This window comes from Acipenser ruthenus, chromosome 12, assembly GCF_902713425.1.
Source record: "Acipenser ruthenus chromosome 12, fAciRut3.2 maternal haplotype, whole genome shotgun sequence".
Taxonomy (NCBI): Eukaryota; Metazoa; Chordata; class Actinopteri; order Acipenseriformes; family Acipenseridae; genus Acipenser; species Acipenser ruthenus.
The window spans coordinates 39,684,469-39,701,738 of NC_081200.1; the positions used below are offsets into that span (position 1 = coordinate 39,684,469).

Here is a 17,270-nt window from a genome sequence, read left to right on the forward strand (position 1 = left end):
TTTCACAAGTTGCAAATTGAATAGAGTCGAGTCGTCATTCAATTATTAAAGGTGTTGTGCAGTGCAGTACAGGTAACAAGCTCAGGTGCGTGGTATTAGGCTCATTGTAAAACCTGGACTGCGACAACCTGTTATGCAATGGGAGTCTTATTCCTACCCCTTCGTAATTCTTTTATGTTTTTTTGTTGTTGTTGTTGGTGGTGCAAAAGAAAAACTCCACTGTCTCTATCCCTATATGCTACATTGTAATAAGCTGCAATTGAATGCGATAATTTGTACATGCTAGCTTTTACAGTAAAGGTGCATTACTATATTGGTATTCTGCATAATGTTTTTTCGTCCAAACTACTAGAGCGAAACACCGGCACAACACTGACACTTACTCTTGCGTGCAGTGTTTGAAACGTTTATACGCTTTATGAGCTGGGCAGACAGTTAGAGTTGAACACTCTATACCCTGTGTTAAAAAAACACTGATACAGTAGCTATGCTTTTTTCCCAAGGTGGCATAAATCTCTCTCTCTCTCTCTCTCTCTCTCTCTCTCTCTCTCTCTCTCTCTCTCTCTCTCTCTCTCTCTCTCTCTCTCTCTCTCTCTCTCTCTCTCTCTCTCTCTCTCTCTCTCTCTCTCTCTCTCTCTCTCTCTCTCTCTCTCTCTCTCTCTCATACTGGAGAACGCTGCGCCTTAACTCCGTTTCGATCACTTACAGTCTCCCCGATTCCAGGCCATAGGACATCAATAGCCTTCAAATTACAAATGCAGATATGACAAGAACGGAAAACCAGGATTCAGCCACGTAAAAGAAGAGACGCGAGTATCTCCTCGGAGTCAAGACCATTTTGTTTCAACTTGTCAACATCATACCGTCGTATTTTTCGATACTGAACTCCGGCGTTGAAGTTCAATGAAGAACAGGTATCTTCCTATTCCAGTCCCCGGCGCGAACACCTTGCTGCGGAATTGCCTTGTCATCTTTACCGTGCTGGTGGCGTTGGCTGCGGCGATGACTGGCTGGTGCCCGGTCAGCTGCATCTGTAACGACCAGCTAGTGGTCCACTGCTCCGGACAAGGGCTGGCCGAGGTGCCCCTGGACTTACCCCTTGCCACAAGGCAGCTGCTTCTCTCGGACAACAAGATCACGGAGCTGCCGACGGTGCAGCTCAATTACCTGTCCGACTTAGTATACCTGGACTGCAGTAATAACTCGCTGTACCACCTCTGCGAGACGACTTTCATCAACCTGAAGAAGCTCGCCTACTTGGACCTCTCTTTTAACAAGCTGGTGCAAGTGGACGACCGGATGTTCGTCGCCCTGGCTAGCTTGGTGGTCCTCCGCCTGACGGATAACCCCGGGCTGGACCAGATGCACGTTGACGCCTTCGCGGAGAACTCGGCTCTGCAGGTGCTGGACATAAGCAGGAATAACCTGACCCTGCTGAACATCTCGACCCTGATCACCCTGCCCGCTCTCAGGTCGATCGGGGTCAGCGGGAACCCCTGGGAGTGCGGGTGCTCTAACGAGGACCTGTGCCTGTGGATGCAGGTAGAAGACTACAAATTCCAAGGTGAGCGCCTGAACATTTAGACTTGCAGTCAATTATCACAGATTATTACACGGAAGCACTGTATTTGTCTATCAGACCGGACCTTTGTTTTTAGAAAAAATAACTTAATGTGCTTGCGCTTTGTGTCTCAGTCATATTATGTTTTAGACATGCGGTCAGTTGTATAAACGCCTTCAGTTTAGGTCCGGTATATCACTTAAGGATACTTTTACCATATTCAATGCATTGACCTCTGCAACACGTCACTAAATGTTAATTGTACTCGTCTATGGGGGAAATGCCAAAATGCATATTTAAGAATAATAAATGTTGCACATAAGGGTGTGGGTAACCATGCTAACATCGGACATGTTCCTGGTTTTATGTATACGTTGTAATAACTCCAGTAAACCTTCTTAATCTAATCTCCTGACTTGTGTACTCTTAGTTTTGTAAGATTTTAGGTGCAGTGCTGTGGGGTTTCAAAGCTATTTTAGTGTATATTTGGTACCATTTTCTCTGCTGTCCCTAGACTGTGGAGTTGAACTTTTCACTTAATTCTTAAAGGAGTTCCCATTCAATTCGAAGATGATCGCCTTATCAATACTTTTGGGATATGCCTGCTTGTCAGGTATTTGCTGAGCATTTTATATCAAAGCTGCCGATAGGCCCCTCCGTCCCGAGGTAATAAACAGTCACTGCACGGAGACCTCAGTCTCTTTTGCCTTTCATGAACAGGTAGGTGGGGTGAGTATAACACTAACCTGTGTGATTGACTCTTTTAAGAGTTTTTTTCAGTAGTTCCCTTGCAATTTTATTACTGGAAGTAGGCTTGCATAGCGATCGTAGTCTGCTTTCTATCCTCTGCAGCTTGCTGCATGTACCTTTCTATATTTTTCCTCTGCTTTTTGCAGGGAGAACCGCTGGTGACTCGATGGCTCAATTGTTGAGTAGATAGGCACATTTATCCACTCACCCATAAAGCAGTGGGTAGGTAACTAAAAAAAAAGAGATTGTTTTTTTTTCTTTTCTGTCTCTCTTTCTCCCTTCTCCAGGTCTGTAGGCTGTGCCACCCCGCTGCAAGCTATGCACTGCACCGGCTGTGTGCTACGCGCAACCCAGACGCCATCTGAGGTGCTCCACTCCACTGCAAGCTTCACACTGCACTGGTTGTGTGACTGCACTGCAACTGTCTGCAGGCTACACTCCACACCGTTGCAAGCTACGCTCTGCTCCTGGTTGTGTGACTGCAAGCAGCCCAGACACAGACACACAGCCCAGTGCCTTGGTGCTTTGCCCTCTGTACTTGGTGCTAGGTGCTTCGGCGCCCCAGTGTCTAGGCCTCAACGCCCACGGTACCCTCGGGACTTTGGTGCTTCGGCGCCCTTGATGCACTGATGCCTCGGTGCCTCCGCGCCATCGGTGTTCAAGCTCTTCCCTACATCGGTGGCTTCGTGCCTCGGTGCTCCATAGCCTCAGTGTCTCGGCATCCTTGGTGCCTCGAGAGCTACACGCCTCAGCGCTTCGAGCAGACTCTGGCTTCGCTGTTGGTCACTCCAGAGATTTCAGAGCAGGATGTGGTGATGAGCGAGGGGGAACAGGACGTGCTGTCTATAGCGGCTTCCTGGGATGAGGAGTCCTTCCTACGGGGAGAGACTCAAGACACAGACCTGACCCAAGTAACAGTCCCCAGCTCTGAGCTTGCCTTAGAGCCTGAGGTTCCAGTGCCCTCGAGCTCGGTTCTGGCGCTGATGGAACGAGCTGCAAACTTCCTCCACCAGGTTCCCTGGAAGGCAGTTTCGGAACAGCGCAGGTCAATATTCAGACCAGCGCAGACTTCAACCCCCCTGCTATTTCTGGTATTCCCAGACTTTCTGGAGGAGGTCAAAACCTCCTGGGAACAGTTATTGGTTTTGGTGTGTCTGACCACAGTTTCATTCACATTGATTTAGCAATCGAGAAAAACTGTAATGTCGTAGATCCCTCTATGCCTTCAATAGGCACCAGGGTCACACCACCAACACTAGATAGTGATAGCGAGATATCCCTCATGTGCTGTCCGCTCATTCTCCCTCACGACGGCTATGGTATACTTTCCCAAAATTATTGATTTAGCGGTCATCTTTGAATTGAAAGGGAACGATAGGTAACCCCGGTTCCCTGAAAGAGAAGATGACCGCTAAACTTTTGAGGTTGCATCACTCGCAATCACGGGTTCAATGCAAAAGAGACTGAGGTCTCCGTGCAGTGACTAGTTATTACCTCAGGAGGCGGGACCGAAGACGTCACTCCGCGGAGGGGCCTATTGGCAGCTTTGATATAAAATGCTCAGCGAATACCTGACAAGCAGGCATATCCCAAAAGTATTGATTTGCCGGTCATCTTCTCTTTCATGGAACCAGGGTTACATCCATAACCTGTTGTTTCTTCACTATAACAAATATTTGAAGACACTATAGGAAAGCTGACCACTCCTTACCAGAGACACCCCAAAGCTCTCTGAGACAGACAGAGAAGGTCTCTTTCACACGTGTCCTGCGTACCTTCTTGAATGAAACTTTGAGACAGCTGACTAAGCATGTCCTCAGAAAGGGACACTCTCTCCAGTGCAGAAAACATCTGGGGGACTTGGACACCTGCAGGCAAACATTGAATTCAGGGATGCGCTCGATTGTGTTGAATATTCAAAGGTGTTTATCATTGAAGGTTGAGAAAAATCATTAGGAATGAACTGCAACACAGCAAGGCACAATAATAGGGGGCATCGGAGCTAATTCAGGGTAGGGCTGGATTCAAATAGAGACTTTGATTATTGCACAGTTTGTACTTGTGAAAGTGATTCAAAAGTCTGCTTCCAATGCCACTTTCATTTCTTTGCTTTAATTGAGTCCTCCCATATACAGGGCAGCAGTGTGGAGTAGTGGTTAGGGCTCTGGACTCTTGACCAGAGGGTCATGGGTTCAATCCCCGGTGGGGACACTGCTGCTGTACCCTTGAGCAAGGTACTTTACCTAGATTGCTCCAGTAAAAACCCAACTGTATAAATGGGTAATTGTATGTAAAAATAATGTGATATCTTGTAAGTCGCCCTGGATAAGGGCGTCTGCTAAGAAATAAATTATTTATTTATTTATTTACAGCACTGCTATAGGGTTTAAAACAGTAAGTCAGCCTTTTAAAAAAAAGCAGTTCTCTAATAAGAAGTATAGCATCTTTTTTATTTAAAAAAGATCGAGCCAGGATGGTTGTCTGTAGTAATCTACAGTGCCTGCGGTGACAGGATAAAGTTTCCTGCATGCATGGCTCTACACACTGAGCGCCAGCTGGATGAGATACAGACACTCTCCACATGTTGCCTTCGTGAGTCTAGGTCCTTGAGGTCTCACACTGAGGGTCTGCAGGCTGGTCCAGTGAGCAGGGCACTATACTCTCCCTGGAAAGCCGATGGCTTCGATGCCTAGAGAAAGCATTATGTAGAGGAATGTGGTGATGGAACAATTTGAGACGCCCAGAGTTAAAAATTCATGGGGTTGGTAATTGCAGCCCTTGAGGAAAGAAGGCTGAGTCACATACTGAGAAAACACTGAGAGAGCCATAAGCCATAAGCCATGTGTCGAGAGACGAGACCTAGCTGCCACTGGACACCTAGACCATCCCTGACCAGACACCCAATCCACAGAAAAGGGGGATGGCAGGGGGGGGGGGGGGAACCTGTTGAGTGGAACTGGATCGAGCTAAGGAACTTGGACCTAAAAGGATCTCGAACGAGTCAGATCTCGGAAAATGCAGTAGGGTCTGGTCAGTACAGAGCCCCCTGCCTTTGTGAATCTCTTGTCTGAGTCACTATCAGGGTTGTATGGAGTTCTCTCTGCATGTCTGTCTTCCCTCTTGTCCTGTTGTTTCCGTTGTGTTCCAGACGACGAGAGCACGCTGTGCCGGGGGCCGGCTCCGCTGAGCGGGATGCGGCTCTCAGAGCTGGGGTTGAAGCTGCGGGTCGATTGCCACCAGGGCCTGGACAGCTGGGACTACCTGTTCCTGCTCACTGTGGGCTTCCTCATCTTCTCTGGGGGCACGGTGTCGGCCTGGGTGATGGGCGTGGTCATGTTGCTGTATGAGCGCTGGGAGAACAAGCAGGAGAACGAGGAGGGGGATGATGAGGAGGGGTCCGGCGGGGAGGAGCAGGGTAACGGGGACCTCAACAAACCCATCCAGCAGGTCTGAGTGGGGCTCCCCCTCCCCCCCCCCCCCCCGAGGACTATCAGAACATGTAATAACATTCATTTATTGACTCAGGCGGGGACTCTTGAGACACAGGGACAGTCTCTTCACACATTCGTCATTATGAAAAGGAAAGTGTTGCACTAGGCAGGGGAAGTGGGTGTCCTGTATAGGAGCTGCTATGTCACGCTCCCAGAGCTTGACTGATGCACTTATACCTCGATGTGCAGAGAAGAGGGATGATGTATACGCCCCCTGTTCATTTCCCATTGCGCACTGAGATACGCAGGACCAATCATGGGTTGGGCCACTCCATCTCACATAGAGGGTGTGGGAGGTACCATCAAAGGGGTAAGAGTGTGCATAAATTATAGAACTAGTGGCACAGAGATTAATAATGAACAGCTCACCACAATAGGATTTGAAAGGTTCTCCCAGACAGCTCCACTTCCTACTTCCTGTACAATCGGTGGCACAAAATCTGATCAGGCTCACTATAGTGAATGAGCGAACCTTTGACAAAGGTATGGGGCTGTGAGACAACAGCAGGTGGAGTGATTTCCTTCCCTGAGACAGTCTGAAGGAACCCTGGTCTGTCTGTGAAGTATTCCACTACGCACAGCTAGCTAAGGCAAGGCTTCAGACTGGCACCAGCCCTGCGTCCAGTCCTGGGTTGCAGTGTAAACATTGTTAAATTACTATGCAAATGCAATAAAAGCTGCATGTCAGTTTCAGTCATGATAGGTAAGACAGTTGATCTGACAGGCTTGTTTCTGGCCCAGCCGCACTCTGCACCTTGCTCCGCACTCTCGGGTGCTTCCCTTCATTAAAAGCCCAGTAAAAAATGCAGTTGTTTAATTAATTGGTGTATAAAATTTTACTACATGCCAACTTTGTACATTTCCTAATAAATGTGAGCAGAATCAGTCTGAAGTGCTGTTGCTCACTGCTCTTTCTTGGGTTTGGTTTGCCTCAGGATCAGGGCTGATGGAACCCTTATTAACTGTGTATTGGGCTTAGGATCCTTTCAGTCATTTACCATCAATAACTATGCCATAGTTACCTGTTTTATTTCACTAATCCTTTCTTATCGACAGCTCTGATGTGTGTTGTTAATTTGTGCCCTTATAAAAGTTTACCGCAGTAAATTTGCACAGTATTTTTGCAGTTTTCTCATGCTTTTCCAATGGTTATACGATGCATTTACAATGGTTTACCGTGGTTTGTCATGTTTCTTCATATTCCTTACCAAACCCCTCTGGGCTTTACAATGCTTACCTACAGTATGCTTTATAATGCTTTTACTATTCTTTAGTACACTTTGCTATGCTTTTACTATGGTAACATTTTACACTGGTGAATGTAGAAAGGCATGCTATTCTTCCCAGAATAGCGTGCTGAGCTGGAGAGGTCTTTTGTGTGTCAGATTTCATATTACCCCCCCCCCCCCCACCTGTCGCCGGGATGCAAGCGATTCAGGTAGAGGCCTTGCGGTCTCGCGGGACTGAAACCTGAGCACCGGCCTCGCTTAGCCACCATGTGGCCCTCGGAGCCACCACAACCCCACGGGGCGGACCATTAATATTAACAGAGTGGAGAAACTCTATGAGGGTTGTTAATACTGCAGCAGGCCTTGTGTGGGGTAACTGGGAGGAATTGTTTTTTTAATGTTGGGGCTCTCAGGATTATCATTTCGCTGTGGGGTGGGAGAGCACCAGGGCAGAGACTCGCCCTCCATCAGCAGAATGAGGATCCTGATTGGGTTTCTCTGTGAAACTCAAAACAGCAGCAGAGCAGAGCAGCGAAACCCTGCAGAACGCTTACCCTGGCTGACATGCACTGAGCTTAATTGGCAGTTTTACCATCAATTGCCTTTTATTGCCATGGAACATACAACTTTAACATGCCTGTACAACTTTGTTTTGTAATATAGAGACTTCATTAACCTCTTAATCTCCGGAACCAACCAGACAAAGTCATTTTGTTCTTGTCTTATTTAGAACAGATTTTTGATGGGGTGCAGCAGCTAGTTTCATCCAGACGAACCTGCCAGTGCACATATGCTGGGGGGCGTACGCTGCTGGAGACGTGGGAAAGGGCGTTAAACTGGAGGACACAAACTGGAGGGCTGTGGCTTCAAAGTTAAAGCTGTGGCTGTGATGGGGTGGGTGGGGGGTTACCTTTTACTTTTTAAACACAATCTTTGGAAGCTATGAGAGATGTCACAAGACAGGACAAGCTGTGTGTGTTTTGGTTTTATAGCAGGATGTTTGTCTTTAATTTCTCCTTGTTAATGCACTGCTTGATATCACAGCAAGTCTATGTCAGGTATAAGCCTTTGCATGCTCTCATTAAAACAAAAGAGATATAAGCTTAATTACAGGGAAAACAACATTATGAAATAAAGAAAGAAAGTGAAATGTGATTTAAAAGAGGAATATAAGCCTAGAGCCTTCAGCTGATGAGATGCTGGTGTTTCGACTAGACCCATTGTGAATAACCATGGTACCTGACTCAGACTGCCCCTCCCTCCTCCACAGCCCTGAGAGGAGCATTGGGGGAACCCAGCCCAGCGACAGCTCAGACGCTGCAGAGAACCTGTGGGAAGCACACACTAACCAGGCTTATGAAAGACAAAAGTGCAACCTGAGCCGGGATCAGCCTCTCCATGCACTGTGCAGAGAGACTCCCCACATGCAAACACAGGTATCCTGCTTAAAACAAGGGCACATGCATTATAGAGAAGGGCATCTAATTCATCGAGGCTACTCAAGCACAGCACAGGAGGCTCCCCCTTCGTGCACCTTTCACAGCTTTTATTATTTGTTTATTTAGCAGACGCCTTTATCCAAGGCGACTTACAGAGACTAGGGTGTGTGAACTATGCATCAGCTGAGTCACTTACAATTACGTCTCACCCGAAAGACGGAGCACAAGGAGGTTAAGTGACTTGCTCAGGATCACACAAGGAGTCAGTGGCTGAGGTGGTATTTGAACCGGGGACCTCCTGGTTACAAGCCCCTGACTTATATTGTAACACTTGAATGTATTTGTATTTGCTTGCGATTGTAAGTCGCCCTGGATAAGGGCGTCTGCTAAGAAATAAATAATAATAATAATAATAATAATAATAATAATAATAATAATAATAACCACTGGACCACACAGCCTCCTGCTTTGATAACAAGATCGAGCGTGAGCTGCGCCGCTGGTATACTCAGACAACCTCACAGTGACACTGTGTGCCAAGTAAAAAACTGCTTGAGTTGAGAAAGCACATTTTAGAAATTCAGCTTTTAGATGCATATCTCCCCCCAGTGGTCGAGAAAGGAACAGTTTTGCTGGTATGGTAGGTATAGGTAAGCACTCCTCAGCACTGTTTAACAGAACAGACTATTTATAAAAACAGTCCCCTTTTTCATTCCTCAGACTTGTCTTTTGTGAATAGAACCCATGGAATGTATTTAAGGACTGTTTAAATAGAGTTTAGAAGCATTCTCTTAGGTTAAACAGGGCTATGAAAAACGTGAACAAACGGAGAAACCCTCCATAACAGTTGAAAAGAAATCTGCAAACTCAGTTTAATTAAATAAATTAAAACAGTCTTTAAAAACCAAACGTTCTTAAACAGTTTTGTAGGGCTCGCCTATGTCTTAGAAGTTAGCAAATTATGATGAAGGACTAAAACACACATTACGACATTGTTTAAAACCGTTTTTTGCTGCTTTGTATTGTTAAGTCACACAACTTGTTTTAAAACAGAAATAGGCGGTTACATTCCAGCTCATTTGCAACACCCACACACCGCTCTGCCAGACTCAACGGAGTCTGATTATATAAATGCTTTAAAATCCAGCCATGGTTTGCACCTTTTTTCCCCTTTGAAGATTGAGTTACTATTGTTAAAAGAATATTCACTGCAATTAAGTGAAATAATGCTTGCAATGATGCCCGCTCCTGCAATACAGTGACACGCCTCCGCGTCTTTGTGACTCGAGACACGCCCCTGTTCGGAATTTACAGACGCCACTATAAAAATCCCTACTAAGGCACCTCCCCTAACTAAAATCGTTGCTTTGTTGCTGAGTGTTTAGAAGGTACAGAAATACAAAACAGGTGAGTGCAGAAATGCAAGATATTTTTCTATAAATAAATAAGCATTTAAATAAATAACGGTAAAAGTTCTTGTGGTTTATTGGGGTGCAGACTTGTCTGTTGGTCGATTTCTTTTTTTTAAGCGTCACCATTTATTCTAGTGTGTTATGTGGTATTGACCTTGGTATATCACTATTATAGACAGGTTACAGCAGAAAAAATCAATTCAGGACAAAGTTTAGATCTCGTCATCGGATGTTTTTGCATTTACTGTCACGAATGCCGACATTAGACCTGATGCATCTGTCGCAGATTTAAACACTGAATTTATCAGTGTGTGTGTGTGTGTGTGTGTGTGTGTGTGTGTGTGTATATATATATATATATATATATATATATATATATATATATATATATATATATATATATATATATATATATATGGAGTCAGTGTTTTGAAGTCTTCAATTTAAAATAGGAGTGAAATGAACTAATGCAACAATCAGTAATGTAAGCTTAGTAAATTTTCTGCACAGATTTGACCTAACCACCTATGACCAGTGTGCTCACTCTGGATTGTTTTTCTCTCGCCCTCTCCCCAAGTTACCCAGTTGCTGTAACGATGGTGGTTCTCTCCAAAGAGTATGGCTACGTGGTGCTGACTGGCACGGCCAGCTTCGTCATGGTGATGCACCTGGCCGTGAATGTGGGCAAAGCGCGCAAGAAGTACAACGTGTCGGTGAGTGAACACACCTGGGAGAGGGGGGTGGGGAGGGGTTAATCCTCATGAACCTCAGATCTGAAGAGCAGATCCCACTAATTACTAGAGTGGCTCAAACTGCTGGCCAGTGGTAGGTAAACAACTAGTGTCAAGGTTTTAATGTTTTTCATTTTCTTACTCCAGTACCCCAAGATGTACCTTGAGGACGGTGAGAACAGCAACATCTTTAACTGCATTCAGCGAGCGCACCAGAACACGTATGTATCCTGCACAGCCCATTGCTTTACCATGCACTGCAAGGTTTCAGTTTCTCATGAATCTGTGTGTGTGACTGTGCTTTGTCCCCAGGCTCGAGGTCTATGCTCCTTTCCTGTTCTTCCTGACGATCGGAGGAATCCAGCATCCTGTAAGTAGCTATACAATACAATGGGTTTTTATATAGCGCCTTTCACGAGAGTGATCTTAAAGCTGTACAATCAAGAACAAGCCATATTGAAAACAAACGTTTTTTAACCTACATAATTAGAAAAAGCTCTTCCACACATAGACAAGGCAGAAGGGAGAAACAGAGAGCAGACCTGAGCTGGAGGAAGGCAGAGAGCAACTCGGCGTGTATGGTGTCACCAGCTCACAAAAGTAATCCGGACTAAATTCCCTGCAAACCTAATGTCAGAAGAAGGACCTTTTAAAATAAATGCTCTGCTTTACAGGCAGCCAATGTAAGGAGGCCAAGACAGGGCTAATGTGCTGTCTTAGTTTGGCACAAGTTAGGAGGCATGCAGCAGAGTTCTGGAGTAGCTGAAGACGTGACACGGTAGAGACGGGAAGACCAATAAAGAGAGATTACAATCTTCAATCCTGGAAGAGATACAAGCGTATCTCTGCATGGGCCACATTCTAGAAATAATCCTAAAATGAAAGTAGGATGTTTTTGTAATCGCACTGATGTGAGAATCAAGAGAGCTAATTTCTTGCTGCAGATTTAAATTCAAGTTGATTGTCATCAAAGAACAGCGAGTGAGAGGAGGATTTATTTCAATGGATGCTTGGAATCAATCAGCTTAACTTCAGTTTCACCTGAGTATAAAATGGAGAAAGTTGTCACTCATCCAGGAGAAGCATGTTTATCAGAAGGATTAAGAGTCTCATCGGCATAGAAATGAAAGCCCACGTGATGTTTCTGGATCACCTGCCCAGGAGGGAGCGTGTGTGTACTGAAAAGAAGTGGAGCCAGGACTGAACCCTGAGGAATAACCTCCCACTGAAGCAAACAAACACCTAAAGGAACGGGCAGATTTAAACCAGTCAAGATTGGATTGGAGGCGGTCAATCAATCTCCCATGGTGAATGGTATCGAAGGCAGCAGTGCGATCAAGCAAAACCAGCAATTTACCAGCTATGGTTCCTACCAGGAAACAAAACTTTTGCTTGCTTTTTTTTATTGTGTATAGGTATAGTTACATCAAATACACACTCCAATAAAAGCATTGAATTGACGATTTGAGGTTTTTAAAGTTGACTTAGTAAAATATGTTAATCTTACTCAAGATGGTCTGAAGGTTCTGAAGTGACCATTTTTCAATGGGCAACACATCATTTGGTACAGTGATTCTTCTACATAACACAGCATTTGCTTCTGCAGCTGGTGCATGCTTGGGAGATATGAATGTTTTCCATTTTAAAAAATGTCCCAATTTGAGAAGATACAGCAAATAACGGAGTAATAAACAAACTGGTTTCACAGTACCGGTATGTTCTTGCTAGGCTTGTTCCTCTTGGTCGATCTGTCGCTGCTTCCTTAACCCTTGCACCTCTTGTTTGTTTAGCGAGTGGCTAGTTTTCTGGGGATGACCTGGGTGATCGGCAGAGAGGTGTATGCCTACGGGGACTACAGTGGAGGTGAGGGATCCCTATTTTGAAGTGACTTTTGTAATGAACTAAAATGCAGTGCTGTTCCGCATTCTCAGGATGCAGTTCAGCAATCTCACAATTGACTCCTGTAATATGTGTCAGTTTACCACCGACAGTGCAAGGTATCTATTTGCATGAGGTACTGGGATATGCAAACAGGTCTTGCTGTGTTCCTTGCCTGCAGATCCCAAGAAGAGGATGAGAGGTGCTTTCTCGTCGGTGGCGCTCTTGGGGCTCATGGGGACTGCTCTGTGCTTCGCGAAGAATCTCCTGGGCTGGCCGCCGTCTTGCTGTCACTGAGCAGCCAGCCGGTGGGTGTCAGAGCCCTGCGTGCGTGCGTACGTGGGGCAGGGGGGGCGGTTTGCTGACTAGGCTTTTTGATTATTGGAGATCTCCATGGCAGATGTTACTCTTCCCTTGCTAAACTTGTCGCAGAGCTGTCTGGTGTGGATGGACTTGTAACTGTATGTTTAGTGCCTGGCTCTAGCCAATTCTGTCTGGTTCATCTGCCTGCTGTTTTGTCTCATTGTTTGGCACATGTGTAGTGGATTACCCTGATGTAGTTGAGATGGCTAGTACAGTATTGAACCAGTGCACAGAAAGGTCACCCTATTTTTACTACACCTCTCTAATCCTGTACTGCACATGTGCAAAGTGATGCCAGTCAGACAAATGCAACAGATTGTATGCAAAAGTCACCTCCAAGATTTACACACTACGAATAGAATCCCCAATCTCAATTCTCTTACCCTTGACCACCACAAGTGTGTTTTGAATTAAGTACCCTAATTGGGCATGTTGGAGCCCTCCAATGGGAGGGGGTTGGGTGACAATGCCAGTGGGGTAGGGCTGACTTTCTTGCTGGAGTTTTATTGTATTAAAATCTAATTTTATAAAATAAAACCTATGCCTGTTTTAATAAAGTGGCATCCTTACTGTTTTTTGCTTCTTGTGTTTTTCTGTGTTCTGTTAATGGCTATGCAGGTCTAACTGACTGGAGAGACTAAGAAAGAAGCTGTTCCTCCACACAGCCTCTTGTGGTTTGAGAAGTGTGCTGTTCTCTCCTCCAGGGATTGCACACATCTCACTTCACGTATCAGACCAGCAGCTGGAATGTAAAATTACCCTTAAACCTGAAGTGTTGTGTTGTGTTTTTTTTCAGTACATCTCAAGCAGTGTGCACTAGTATGGTTTCAATGATAATGGCAGCTGCACACAACTTTTTGTCATTGCATTTATTGAATGGTTAGAAAGGACTAGAATTCAAATTCATACACATTAAAGTTTTTTTTTTTCTTTCAGAAATGTAGAAGTCCAAGTACTCCAAAATACTTTTTTTTTTTTTTTTTTATTTCCGATGCATGTGCTTCTGTTGCATTGGCTTAATTTCAGTTTAGCTGAATAACTTAAATATGACATGAAGCTGTGTTCTTTGAATTTGATGTGTTACAGCTTCAATGTATCTTCTATTGCAGCTGGTAACAGTGGGTGGTACATACTATCCAACATTTAAAAAGTAATTATAGAAAACAAAACATCAGCACATGTTTTACAGTTAATAGCTTTATTGTCAATATTCTGAAATACGTACCATTCCATTCTGCACCCATACCCTCCACATTACAAAGTACTGAACTGACCTTTCTCACATACATCCACAAATGCATGTTCATAGAGTTCAGTCAGGGTTTTAAACAGCAGAAAATATTCTAGCAGTAGCAGCATACTAATACTGTCTGTTATCTTCTTCAGCTGCTTCCATTGTGAATTAAGAAAGCTGTGTAGAAATCAGTGAATCAAACTGGCAACCTGAACTGCACTGATGCATCTGGAGACACCAATTGAGTAGCCATGCATGACACTAGACAGCACACAGCCACAACAGATGCAGAGCAGATTCAAGTGCAGTATTATATATTCTACATTCTCAAAAGCAAATCCTACAAGGGCAGGAAAAGAGACCATATTTATCAGCTTTGTCCCACTGACCCAATTAGAGTGGCAACACAATGCCTCTTACATGACCGATTCATGAAGTCAGTATACCTCACAAAGCCCTGTACCAGAAGAGCCTACAGACTACAATGTATGAAGGCTTGGTGGGAGGCCATTGAGACAGGCTAAGGTATCTAAATGCCCGTCTCAATACGAGGGGCAAATCTGGAGGTCTCCACTCTCCTGCAGCAGTTTGAGCCTGTCAGCCGGAGGGGTGTTGAAATATGTCTTCTGTTCCTCTGAGTAGCGCTCCTCCACTGGCACAATGTCCCGATAGCTCCAGTCCTGCCAGCGCAGGTTGAATCTCTCCAGCAGCTCGATCCTCAGCTCCTGTGACGGGACGCAGTCCGGGGGGTCCCTCTGCACCAGCCCCTCGGCCCCCACCCCAGGGAACACCAGCAAAGCGCGGATCGCAAACCAGCCTCCGTATCGAGGGTGCATGCACACACCGTACATCTTCTGCAATGCAAAAACCACAGGATTATGTGTACTATCTCAAGGCTGAAACAAGGTTGAAATAACCAGGTGCCAGGAGTTTGAACATTCAGGCCCCTGATAAATCTGCTCTGAATGAACTGATCCCACTTCTCATCACAGCATCACCTGAGACTGTAGGTTTACTAACAGTTGTTTGTGCAGATATAAGGGGAGAAACGATGCATTTAATATCAAATATCAAATGAACTGAAACCCAGGACTGGGTGCATCCCAGCTTTATTTTGTAACCATGCCTTGTGGAGCCATCTTGACAAACACAGAGTATTAATGAAGCACACCTTGTTTCCCCACGGGTCTGCAGTGATGTCTTTCCTTTGATAATAATACGCTGCTCCTGCCGCGTGAGCTGCCGTCTGGGCCAGGAAGCGGGGCCGGCGGTTGGGTAACATCTCATAGTCGTAGCTCACCTCCACCTTCTGTGCAGGGAAACTCTGAGGGGAGGGAGAGAGAATGGAGCAGGGCGGTCAGGGAGGTAGGGCTGGCTACTGGAATGCACCACCTCGCCTTGTCCGTGTAATGTGTACATAAAACAAAGAGCTCACTGACAACCTCTGAAGCTTTACTGTGTGCTTCAGAAGAAGGACTACAAAAATACAAAGTAAAATGAATAAATCCGATTTTAAATTTACGGTCGGACACTGAGGACTGGAGAACCACTGTCCTAGTGCGCTTGTTAAACACAGGTTTAAACTCCTGGGATATGGAAGTGTCCTTGCCACCCAAACTACAGCGTTCCTTGTTTATTTCGCTATCTGTCTTGCACATGAAATGAAATGTTGAAAACGGTGAATTAGTGAAGGGTCCTTATTCTGTCAGCCCGAGGGATAGTATAGCACATGCACAATTTACTGTCAACACAGACTGCAATCAAGGGAACACTGAACTGCGACCCTGTGCCATGCATACAGGTATTAGACTGAGGCACCTGGGACACTGCCCTGCTCACATAGTGCGCCACACACTCATCGATGGGGTCCCGGATGTTCTTGAACTCCCGGTTCTTCAGGAAGGGTTTGAAAGCCTTCTCGAACATCTGTGGCGCGCTGAGGACCAGCACGGCCAGTGTGTCCTCGGGGTGAGACAGGTGGAGGGAGGGCTGGAGGACAGCATTGTACCAGCCGACCTGCAAACGAGCAAACACAGAGACTTCAGAGGCGTTATGCTAATGCTTCTTCTGTCATGCCGGCCTTACATGGCTGGTTATATATATATATTGTTAGCATCAACTTTCAAGGCTTAATTTACTTCCATTGCTGCAGAACAGCTGTAAGTTGTTAACCCATTACTTGTTCCCTGAAAAAGGCCTTTTTGTATAACTCTGAAATGTACATTATTTTTCAGTTTTTGGTAACCTAAACTTTTTTTTTTAACCTCTGGCAGTTTACAGCTTACCTTTGTACCATTTCAGGTTATTCACTGGACTTGAACTGCTTAAATTTCAATAAAAACTGGAAAAATTGAGGTGTTCTAAAACTTTTGACCGGTAGTGTGTATATATATATATATATATATATATATATATATATATATATATATATATATATATATATATATATATATACACACACATACACACAGTGCTTCCCCTTTATAAGATGGCCCCATTATACTGCGGAACAGGTTATAAGGCGGCACACGACATAGCACGATCTCTTAACTATGGCTCCCGATGCGTTAGAAAGTGGGAGCACTGTATAATATATATATATATATATATATATATATATATATATATATATATATATATACAATTCACATTATCTTCGGTGGCAAGTGCATTTGCAGGTTTTTCAAAACGTATTTAAACTACGGTATAGTGACATTTGTATATTCAATTCAAGGAATAACTGGTCTCACTAAAAGCCTTTGAATTGTAAAAATTGTAAACCATGTTTTTAGCATTGCCCGCTCTCACTCTCACTCTCACTCTCACTCTCTTTATATACTGTATATTGACAGTGCCATACCCACGTGGAACAATGTTTTAGGTTAGGAAGCAATGTGGGCATTTTGGGAGTCAAAACAAAAAATGTACCGTTAATTTAAGCAAATTTGCACACTAAACGTCTATTCTAAAATGGAAGGCTGAGCTAACTCTATACACCGTCCATACAATTCTACCTTAAAGGGTTGAACTTCGAAACCAAAAGGAGACAGACACTCTCGCAAGCTCCTCTCAAACCCTTCCACAATGCTAGCGGGCGCCGCCATGACACTGTCTACCCAGCACCGCGCGGAACTCTGGGGGCTGTAGGACTTTATTTACTTTACACTACAACTCCCAGAATA

The 17,270-nt window shown here is 44.9% G+C and overlaps 3 protein-coding genes across 4 annotated transcripts; 2 read left to right on the top strand and 1 right to left on the bottom strand.

Annotated features, from left to right (window-relative positions):
* Window positions 1-675: 675 nt before the first annotated feature.
* On the top strand, window positions 676-7,880 carry LOC117416824 (leucine-rich repeat-containing protein 52-like). Its single transcript, XM_059035112.1, has 2 exons — window positions 676-1,564; window positions 5,460-7,880. Exons 1-2 carry the CDS (start codon window positions 904-906, stop codon window positions 5,762-5,764), a joined length of 966 nt encoding a protein of 321 aa, XP_058891095.1. The 5' UTR covers window positions 676-903; the 3' UTR covers window positions 5,765-7,880.
* Window positions 7,881-9,748: 1,868 nt separating this feature from the next.
* Window positions 9,749-13,428, top strand: LOC117416825 (glutathione S-transferase 3, mitochondrial-like). Its single transcript, XM_034028237.3, has 6 exons — window positions 9,749-9,877; window positions 10,460-10,595; window positions 10,761-10,834; window positions 10,926-10,983; window positions 12,404-12,476; window positions 12,673-13,428. The coding sequence occupies exons 2-6, from the start codon at window positions 10,479-10,481 to the stop codon at window positions 12,786-12,788; spliced, it is 438 nt and encodes a 145-aa protein (XP_033884128.3). The 5' UTR covers window positions 9,749-9,877; window positions 10,460-10,478; the 3' UTR covers window positions 12,789-13,428.
* Window positions 13,429-14,035: 607 nt separating this feature from the next.
* Window positions 14,036-17,229, bottom strand: mmachc (metabolism of cobalamin associated C). 2 transcript variants are annotated; one of them, XM_034028513.3, is made up of 4 exons: window positions 17,103-17,229; window positions 15,928-16,104; window positions 15,260-15,412; window positions 14,036-14,942 (listed from the first exon to the last, which is right to left on the bottom strand). In XM_034028513.3, exons 1-4 carry the CDS (start codon window positions 17,190-17,192, stop codon window positions 14,631-14,633), a joined length of 732 nt encoding a protein of 243 aa, XP_033884404.1. In that variant the 5' UTR covers window positions 17,193-17,229; the 3' UTR covers window positions 14,036-14,630. The 2 variants fall into 2 exon arrangements, with proteins under 2 accessions (XP_033884404.1, XP_033884403.1); XM_034028512.3 differs by having other exon boundaries at window positions 15,907-16,104.
* Window positions 17,230-17,270: the final 41 nt, after the last annotated feature.

Coding starts and splice junctions, on each gene's coding strand:
- mmachc (XM_034028512.3), bottom strand. CDS start 17,192: ATGGCGGCGCCCGCTAGCATTGTGGAAGGGTTTGAGAGGAGCTTGCGA. Junction 16,105..17,102: donor TCGAAGTTCAACCCTTTAAG/GTAGAATTGTAT, acceptor GCTCGTTTGCAG/GTCGGCTGGTACAATGCTGT. Junction 15,413..15,906: donor TGAGCAGGGCAGTGTCCCAG/GTGCCTCAGTCT, acceptor CCCTCCCCTCAG/AGTTTCCCTGCACAGAAGGT.
- LOC117416825 (XM_034028237.3), top strand. CDS start 10,479: ATGGTGGTTCTCTCCAAAGAGTATGGCTACGTGGTGCTGACTGGCACG. Junction 10,984..12,403: donor TCGGAGGAATCCAGCATCCT/GTAAGTAGCTAT, acceptor TTGTTTGTTTAG/CGAGTGGCTAGTTTTCTGGG. Junction 12,477..12,672: donor CTACGGGGACTACAGTGGAG/GTGAGGGATCCC, acceptor CCTTGCCTGCAG/ATCCCAAGAAGAGGATGAGA.
- LOC117416824 (XM_059035112.1), top strand. CDS start 904: ATGAAGAACAGGTATCTTCCTATTCCAGTCCCCGGCGCGAACACCTTG. Junction 1,565..5,459: donor AGAAGACTACAAATTCCAAG/GTGAGCGCCTGA, acceptor GTTGTGTTCCAG/ACGACGAGAGCACGCTGTGC.